The sequence below is a fragment of the Ixodes scapularis genome, unplaced genomic scaffold (assembly GCF_016920785.2).
Source record: "Ixodes scapularis isolate PalLabHiFi unplaced genomic scaffold, ASM1692078v2 PGA_scaffold6__148_contigs__length_123643588, whole genome shotgun sequence".
NCBI classification, from domain to species: Eukaryota; Metazoa; Arthropoda; class Arachnida; order Ixodida; family Ixodidae; genus Ixodes; species Ixodes scapularis.
In genome coordinates, this window is record NW_024609881.1 from 46,350,146 (window position 1) to 46,360,112 (window position 9,967).

Here is a 9,967-nt window from a genome sequence, read left to right on the forward strand (position 1 = left end):
CATCGCCCTCTAGGACGTCGTCCTCGACGTCACTCTCGATGTGTGTACGGCAAACTAAACCATTTTATCCCCGTACTATTTCCTTTCCTAATTGTTTTCACATACTATGTCCCTTTAAGGCTACCGCATTTCATTGCGTTTGGTCGGATGAACACAGCTGCGACATTTAAAATTATGTTTTATGGTCTAGTGAGAATATGGATTTGCTTATGTGTTTCAGCCAGTTGATTTTGAACCCTTCGTGAAATTCGTTAAGGTGAGTTGGCATTTGGACTTTTTGTTTGATACGGATGGTATGCGTTCACTTATAATATTTGCGAGATTTTAGTTTATGGTTTTGACGGAAATATTCGCACAGTGCTTCATAGACTACATCTTCAAAGAAGACATGAATGGGCACTTCTTCTACAGCATCGGTCCATTGCTAAGGGAGTATTACAATCTCATCTCAAATCCCGGTAAGTAATTCATATAAAAAGGGTTACCCCCTTTACAAATTTACAATTTTTTTTTCATCGCTACGCATCGCCAAAGGCTCAATCTACGCCCAAATGTAGCGGAAGAGACTCAAAAAAGATGCCAAACTTTCAGCACTAACCGCTATGTTATTTGAAAGCTGTAACTAATGCTTTGAAATTTTCAATGGCAAAATGGTGGCCGACAGAGCTTTTAAATACATAGGGCTCTATGGTGCCGGCCACAGAAGTCGGGCAAAACGGGCCCCATTTTTTCGTTAAATGTTTCAGAAAATCACATAATTTTGGCTTAAGATAACGGTTAGTGCTGACACTTTGCTATTTGGTTGGGATCGCCATTTGTGTGGACGATGAACGTTCAGCGATGCACAGATTATTTTTTGGGGAAAAAAAAGCACAACCAAAACAAAGCAAATAAAAACACTGAAAGTATTTATCGTACATGCTGTGACCAAATTTTTTGGATCAGGCAGTCGTATTGCCGGATCGGACGTCGGATCGGATGGATTTTTCGCGCATGTGTCTCGCGCTTAATGCCTGGAGCGCGTCTCCGACTGGTGTGTTTAGCGTCCTGTCCCACCCATGCATCAAAAGTGGTCCCAAAGTGGGAACTAATGACGTCACAGACGCCGGAGTGTCATGCTGTTGCATGTTGCGATCCTGGCGGTTTGCCGTAGAAATGCTGGCGAAAAGCACGAGCGAACGCGAGTGTCGCTGTCGTCATGGCGTTCCAGGCGTCCCAACTTCCGGCTGCTTTAGCTTCCGTAGACTGCCGCAGTGGAGAGCGACCTGCAGCAGAACGGGCGTCTGCCGCATAAGCCACAGCCATGGGGACGCCGCCAGGTTCGCGACCGGGGACAGCATGACACTTCTATTACGTCATCAGGCGAAAACTGGGGGACCACTTTTTTGGACGCGGTAAACACACCAGTCGGAGACGCGTTCCAGGCACCGTAGTACCGGTGCGGGAAAACCTGAAAGAACCTGCTCGTGAGGTTCAGACCCTCTTCCGCCACCGTGTTAAGTTGAACAAAACGTACAAGAAACCGAAACGTATCAACAGACGTATACGCGTCACACGCAGGGGGCGCTGTTTTACTTACGTACGGAATTCCGAACATGTTGAATTCCAGAACACCTAAGGGTAGAAACAAAAACGTTTCGACTAAGTAGTCACCTACGTAGTACGAAAGGCGGGGCTTCGGTATTACCGGGTATCTCCTTATCGTCCCCGCAGCCAATCAGATTAAATCATTAGCCGAGAAGAACGCCGAGGAAAAAATTCAGAATTATAATGTGAGAAGTATAAAGCGCCGTCTTCGCGTCGGATCTAGGACCCCCACGTGTGATTGCATCAAAGGATGCTTTGGCAATACTGCACAATATACTGCGAGTTTGAGGTTGGGTATTATTCTACGAAGATTGTAACAATAGCGGGCACGATTACGTAGCTAAGTCAAAAAGTCCAAAATGTGCATCGCTGGCTCCCCAAGTTGGGAGATCTCACTGATATTGTCTTTGCTTTCAAAGTATTTATTAATCTTATTAATTTGTCTTTATCGATCACCTTGAAATCAAAAATGTGTCAGTTTAGAAAGCTGTTAAGGTCAGCTAAACGGGCTCTGGGACCAGTCTCGATTAAGAAATCGGGGCTTCCAATACAAACCCTCATACGCATGAGGAATAATATATCGGCTAAACCCTCAAAGCGAATTCACGAAATAGTAATCGTCCTCAGCTTCTAACATGACTGACCAAAGTTTGTACACATTTTAATACACGTGCATTTAAGTTGGCAAATTGAACATTATGACATTGAATTAATTTTTTGGGAGTTCAATTTCAATTTAATTTTATTTTCAACAAAGTAACACAGATGAAAAACTGCCACAGACAGCTGGAAAGTGTGTCGGGTCCCGTACAAACGGCAGTGTTTCAAGCGTAAATTATAATGGCACATATGCTGATAAAAATAGTTGAAATTGTGTGAGTTCACACGTTACCACAGTATATGAACAGTAATACACAAAACTGACGCTGGAATTTTATTTGACAGTTGATATTGTCAGGGAGAATCAGCTGTAGGGCTATTATCAGGACGAATCAGCTGCAGGCTAAAAACTATTGCAAAGTGAAAACGATACGTGTCAGCAGGAATTACTGTTCCCAATGACTTAGCTCTGATGTTAGGTAACAGTTTCTCAAACCGAGGGCGGAGTCTGGACATCGAATCTCTGAGTTCCTGTTTGATGTTCAGCTCCGACCTGCAGTTTGTTTTCATTGACGCCACTGCAAAATGAAAGCCAAGTTTGCAGTTTTTTTCCCCTCAAGTTCCCGATTCACCTCGCGACGCCCCGCTGAATCTGACGCGAGCGTTTTTGAGGTCGCGATCCACTGTGTGAGAAACACGACGTTTATGAAATACAGATTTGACACCTTTGACACTCAATGAAACATATCAATATTATTAGGTAGAAAAGTACAATAACACGCATAGATCATACGTTCAATATTACGGTACTAACTCAGGCAAGCTAAATGATAAAAAAATGAAAGCCGCTTACAACTCCCTGTAACTCCGAATTGGAGCGCAGCTCTTGAGGAGGAGGAGGGAAGGATACTGAAGGGAGGGTATATTCCTCCTCCCTCCTCCTCCCTCGTGATCATGCCTGCTAGTCCTCCTGCCCTACTCCTCCTCCTCCACTCCCTCCCTCTCCTTCACCGCCTCCTCATCCTTCAAGCTCCTCTCCTGCCCTCGGCTCCTCCTCCTTGTCTCTCCTCCCCTTGCTCCTCCACCTTCTACTGCTGTCCTCCTTGCCGCTCAAGCCGGAAACGGTCGCTTAAGAGCTGTGCTCTGAAATATAGAGTCAGAACAAATATTTTGGCAGGTTGACATTTTATTGATAGGGGAAAAACCGTGGTGTATACTGGAAACTGCGTTGCATATCCAGCCAAGGTTTACGCCAATAACGTACAAAACCAACGTACGCACTTGTTATACCAATGTACCTTAAAGTTTGCTCCGCGAGTTTCCAATTTACGTCCTGGATGAAAACCCCATTATTAATTTAACGAAAACGCCATGATCAGCCGCCGTGGTACGATGTTCAGCAGCCTCTCCAGTGTAGCAGCCAACCAGGACATGAAAGAAGAAGCATGTAGTTAAGCAGTGGGCAAATTTTCCCAGGGTTTATGCTTGACACCCATGCTTAGACAGTGAGAAGTTCAAATGCTGCCTACCTTTTTTTTGTCTGCTGTGCGTGAGCAGCAAAACGTTTTTAATTCTAAGCTTACAAGAGCTTCAAGGTGACGTGATCACCAGACTAACACTGGGATGGTGTTCGTCGTCCTAGTAGATGGGCACTCGGCGGAGTATAATACCAAAAAACACTTGTAATAAGTGAAACAAGCGTGAAAAAAGACACTTTGGAGAAGCTACAGGCAGGCACACCATCTTAAGCTTGATAAGGGACTTACCGCAAACATGGTATTGTGATTTGTTTATATCCGACGTAAGATGAACTTCAATACTTGATGATGGAACAGAGTCATGAAAGTCGTCACATGCTTGGAACAGACCTACAAGAAATGTACCGAAGCCGGTCTGAAATCCGTTAAAGACGTTTACAACGTTTTCGTGGGACGTCTTAACAATGCGAAGGGGGGGGGGGGGGGAGAGGAAACGGAGGGGAGGGCATGCCCCTCCTCCTCATCCGTACTCTCTCGTGCTCCCCTTCTCCTTCTCTCGTGCCCCTCCTCCCCTCGTTCCCTACTCCTCCTTTTTCGAGGTATTTCGATTTTGCGACATACGGTACTAAACTATGTAATATATGTATATATATATATATATATATATATATATATATATATATATATATATATATATATATATATATATATTGCGGTATTTTTGCTGACCGCTTGTCCGGAGAAAGGAAATAAAGTTGTCAGATCTGGAAGCTCCAATGTGATTTACGGTTGATGAGACCGCTTGCTTGCACGACAGGTATCTGGCATCTCCTCTCCCCCCCCCCCCCCCCCCCTCCTATTCCTCCTCCTCAACCTCATCGTCCTCGTCGTCCTCCTCGTCTTGTACAACTTGTACGCTCCAACTGATAACGAAGCTGGTAGATGCTCCTCCGAGTGGCCCGCCTAACACATCTCAAGGTACGCAAGACCGTCCGAGGGAACAATTCTCCAGCTTTCGTTCTTCTCCTCCTCCTTTCCTCCTAGCGCGCACTCCATATCGTTGCCGATGTTCGGCGTCCAAAATCCCCACAATATACACAAATATAGGGCAATCTCCTCCTATACTGGTTCTTTAAATAGCACTCCTATCCCAGTCCTTGATTGTTATGAAGGAAGCCTTGTGATCTGAGAAGTGACAGGATATGTGTTCCAGGTGATGGACCAAAGGCTGATTTTGAAAGACGAGGTTTATGCATGTGTTTCGAGAGGTCGTCACAGCAGTGTGCGCTGTTACGAGGGAGAGAAATGGGAGGTTTTCCTGCATAAGTGGTATGAAGTTCTTATTCGTCTTTAAGTCTGCATTAAAGTCCCCCACTAGTAACATGGGTGTGGACCCACGTGCGCTTAACGCAAGTTGCAGAAAATGCGCGACATCTTTGGTGAGTGCTGTAGGCGAGATATACAGAGCCACCACTATCAAGCCGTTGTCAAACTTGGCGGCACAAAGTTCTCCAACTTCGTCTGACGTGCCAAATATCTCGATGGGCACGGCAGACAGACCCTTACGCACGTAGATGGCCACCCTGCCGCTCTGTTGTGCTCTCTACTGACGCCGCAGCAGTACTGGTAGTCTATGATTTCTACCGCCTGTTTTGGATCTAACCACGTTTCCAAGAGGCAAAGTACAGATGCCTGGCGTAGGATGGGGTCGTGGTGCACGTCTTTGGAATGCGCCGGCAGAGAGCGAATATTAAGCGCGGCGACCGAGAACAAGTGCGGTTGCTCAATCATTGCGTAGCACTTAGCAGTGACAGTTTGGAGTTTGTGTGACTCCAGCCGACGAAACTCATCAAGTAGTGCCCTGTCGGGATTGGGCTTGCCGTGGTAGAACGTAAAGTCATTGTCCACATTGGTGAGGTAGAGCCCGTTGATGTCTGTAGCACGACTCAGTGCCACGTATACCAATTTCTGTGGATGACTCTTGGCATACGAGTACACCACGTTTTCATACGTGCCTCCCTGTGATTTGTGAATGGTGATAGCACTTGCTTGCACAATGGGTAGCCGGCATCTCCTCAAGGATATCCTGGACTTCTTATCAATGACGCAAGTGACTGTGCGTCTTTCGATAGGTGTCTAATTTTGCTGAATATTTCTGTCGAGTGCCCGTAAGTGCCGGGATTTTGCGGCCGCCACGGTTCCAATCGCAATTTTGGAACCAAGCTCACCGAAATGCAGCCAGATGCGTTCCGGCTCTCGGAGTGTGTCGTATTGTATATATTGGAGTATTCCAACAGATCCATTGACCAGACCGTCGGAAACATCGACGTTGAGTGTGAGCATATATGGTTTTCCAATGCATAGCATCATATTAGCTGGCAGGTTTCCCAGTTCGGCCTTGGGCAGCGTTTCGGCCTTGCGCATTGCCTCTGTCTTCTCCTGCATAGACCTGAATCTAACGATTGTGTCCCGTGTCGCACATGCCACAGAATTATGTTCGGTTGCAATGGCTGTGTTCGTATTTTAGTAGTCCGATTCCTTGTTGGAGTAGTACAAGCGGATGCCACTGGGACAACACGTTTCTGCTTGTTGTTGCGTGACGAACCGACTCTCGATCAATGCGATTTCTTCGGAATCCAATTCTGCACCGTCTCCAATTTTAGAAAGTATGGTGGAAAACCTGAGACCGCTTTGCCTTACGAGCTTCGTGAGGACAAAGTATGACAAATGGTGCCATGCGATTTCCGTGTTAAACACACTGTTCGTCTTGACGCGCTTGAAAACGTCGGCGGCACGAACGGGGGGAAGCTGGCGCAGGTCTCCGCAGAGGATGATGTCTAACCCGCCGAAAGGCTCTAGATATTTGCAAGTGATGATGCGGAGTCGCGAGTCCACTTTCTGCAGGATGTCGGCGGACATCATGCTAACCTCATCGATAATCACGCACCTGACGTTCCTGAACGCATAGCGGAACGTGTTCAACTCGTTGTCCCGCAGTCCGCCATCCCTATTGATGGTAAGTCTGAACGCTGCATGTGCAGTTATTCCACCAAGCGCGACCGCCGCCTTTCCAGTTGTAGCACAGGCAACATAGGCGTTTACATTATCTGAACCAGCAGGGTTGCAGTATCTGTTGTAGACGTCCATGATGAGACGCAGTACAAATGTCTTCCCGCACCCAGCCACTCCCGTGAAGAAGATTTGTAGTGGCGGAGAGTCCGGTATAGTGAGTCTATGCACGACTTCTCGGACAATCTCGTACTGCTCCTCATTCGTCTTCCGCATTGTGTCCAGGTACTCATCTCTGCTCATGACGTCTTGGCGCGTGCAGACGGCGGGGCACTGCTTAAACGGGGCATTGGATTGGACCGTACCGATGTCTAGGAGATCGGAGTCGTCGTTTTTCATGGCCATCGGGTGCAGTCTCACATCTGGGAGCTCAGAAGTGGCAGAATTTTCCCCGTCATTTGACTGGAGCATGGAGTTACAAACGGCACGAATTTGCTCAATGTCTACGTCACTGTGGTAGCGCGCTTTGTTGTGTAGAATGAAGTCGATGTTTTGCTCATACAAACGCTCGAAACAGTTTTGGTCTAAGATATCCAATTCTTTGCGGAATGGATAGAAGAGCAGGACATATTCTCGCTTGAAGTTGACTGAATCGTCTACGGAGTAACCGCGGTAGCGAAGTATCCGTCGTTGATTCCTCTTTCTGCAGGTATATATGTTGTACTCGGTAGCGAACTCTGCCAGAGTAACAGCTTCCAATTCGGGAACGCGGTCTTCGTAGCGCTCAATCGTCCGTTTCCAAACATCCGTGCTTGATTCTACTAAGCCTTCCTGCGCCATCTGAGCGTTAGACTTCCGAATGCGCGTCCTCTCCTCGGGCCATGCAGAGTTCACGAAGACAACTTTGCGACTCGCCTCCGACATATCCTGGTTGAGCAAACACCATGTGGCCTCCTGTGCGGACAGCTTAATGGCATTCAACATTTTCACACCTAGATGTCTCAGTGCCTGAGAATAGGCCATGTCCCTCTTCTCCTTGACAATTGCTTGCACTGCCCGATTGAGGTTCGACATACCTCGGTTGGCCTTGTTTACATATTCCACCACGTAGGCAGCACACGCATACGTGTCGAGGACGATCTGAAGATCCATGTTAGAATCGAGAATTGATGCAACCCATGGGTAAAAGTAATTCACCCACTTTTGCTGCACAGAACGCGGTAGCATGATGGTGGCACGAGAAGTGCCTGCTCGGAGAATAGAAATGTACTCCGCCTTGTCCGCGACACCGTGATGTTCCGAAAACTGCTCCATGGAGTCATAATTTGTCGTTTCCAGGGCCTGATGCATGGCCTCGTACTTGTTTAGGAGGCTCTCGATTTTCTTCTTCTGCGCTTCATTGTCCACAGTGGGGAAAGGCACTACAACCATACATTCATCGATGGGCATAAAAGGCGCGTTAAAGCGGCATCTGGTCGTGTTGTGCTTGTAGCAGGTGTGCGTGTGTTGGTGCCCCTGAGTCCGCTCCCGCTTCAAGCATCCGTTGTCGATGGAAAGCAGAACGTTGGCCATTTCAAGAGTCTGGGGCATGAGCATCGAGAGCTCCTCGTTGGGCGCGTTCTGAAGCCAAAGGAGAATGTGCGCGTGTGCCGACCGGCGGTGCTGAAATTCGATCCGCTTAAAGTAGTCGATGACTATGTACGGCTTAAAAGGCGATACACGGGTGGTGCGGAGAATGTTGAGAATAACACGCACCAATCGGTCGAAGTATATGGCACAGACTACGGGATCGTCATTCACTAGCTGAGCTCGATAAATGCTGTTCATACGCTCCAGTGGTACTTCGATCTCGCCGGGCTTCGACCGAAGGCGTTGAAGCAACTGCACAAGGTCGGGCCAGTGAATTTCCGAGGCAGAAAGAGTGAGGAACGCGGTCGGCTTACCCAACTGCCGTATATTAGCAAAGAGGTCTTTCTTGCGTTTTGTCCAGTACTGCACGGTGTTGGGTATACCATGCATGGAAGCCATGTCGTGCTCGACCGCTTGCTGCACAAAATCCTTGTCGAGCAACTGTTGTTTCGTTAGTGTTTCCAGTGCCTTTATGTTACGGAAGGCCACACACATGTCACCAGCTACTCGGTGCCTAAACACTTTCATGGACATGTACAGTACGTGCTGTGGGGTGGCCCATCGACGGTCTGACCTGCGGATCTCACTCATGGCGTGTGTGAAGACTGTCGGTTTTGCGCTGGCATGTACTCGGCGCGGCTCACCGAGATAAATCTGTGGGAACGAGAGCTCTTCTGCGTGTTCGTCGTAAAGGATGCTCACGGGCCTTTTTCCCTCACCTGGCGCAATCGCTAGAAACTTGTCTTCGTCCCATACCAGAGTGTGCTGAGCCAGAGTCATGGCTGTAGCTACATTGATCGGATCGTTGAGGTCTGAGCAGTGCGGGAGCAACTCGATCTCGTCGTGTTCGTCCACTTCTACGATATCCCCCAAAGGGGCAAAATCACACTTTATATTATAGTGCCTGAACAGCGTGCTATCACACAGCACCTTAAGCCATGGCAGCAGATCACATTTCCTTACTGCCCCTGCCAGGTACGTCGTCTTCGCAAGCATACGCCGCTTCAAATGTACATTCAGGGCTCGGTCTTGTTCGATGGCACGAGGTAACATTGTCACCATGTCATCCACATCAACACAAACGTTCACTACTGGTCCCTTAATGCCGTGTTGACCTCCACCGTGCATCAGCCGTCGCAGTTGCATGAAAGCAATTCGTGGAGATATGAGTCTCTCACTCACCGCGTTCAGTTGTGGGAGGTGGGCTGGCTTCGGGGGATATACATAACCGTTACTTGAGGAAAGATGAGGAATATGACCCTTGTGCACTGATTGTATGCAGGTCGAGCACAGTTTGAATTGGGTTAGGTCCGAGTTTGGAAATGATAGCTCTAGGGTTTCGTGACATCTGTCCGGTAGCGGTTGCAAGTCGTTTTGGAACCAGAGCCGATCACAGACTGAACATACGCTCCCAAACGGGTTGTCTCTAAACAGCCGTTGGAAAATTTTTGTTGCACCGTCAAGCTTAGCGATCCTTGCCTTTTGCTTGGCTTTCGCTTCGGCGGCGCTCACTCCTGGCTGGTCTCGGCGGCGGCGATGAGCCTCTGCTTCGGCGTCGCGCACTTCCGGGTCTTCTCGATAGCGGCTTCTGGCTTCCGCTTCGGCGGCGCTCACTCCTGGCTGCTCTCGGCGGCGGCGATGAGCCTCTGCTTCGGCGTCGCGCA

The 9,967-nt window shown here is 48.3% G+C and overlaps 1 protein-coding gene across 1 annotated transcript; it reads right to left on the minus strand.

Annotated features, from left to right (window-relative positions):
- Window positions 1-6,188: 6,188 nt before the first annotated feature.
- On the minus strand, window positions 6,189-9,449 carry LOC120837392. Its single transcript, XM_040206711.1, has one exon. The coding sequence runs from the start codon at window positions 9,447-9,449 to the stop codon at window positions 6,189-6,191; it is 3,261 nt and encodes a 1,086-aa protein (XP_040062645.1).
- Window positions 9,450-9,967: the final 518 nt, after the last annotated feature.

Bases quoted from the DNA above. Each gene is read 5' to 3' on its own strand.
- LOC120837392 (XM_040206711.1), bottom strand. From the start codon at position 9,449: ATGCAACTGCGACGGCTGATGCACGGTGGAGGTCAACACGGCATTAAG.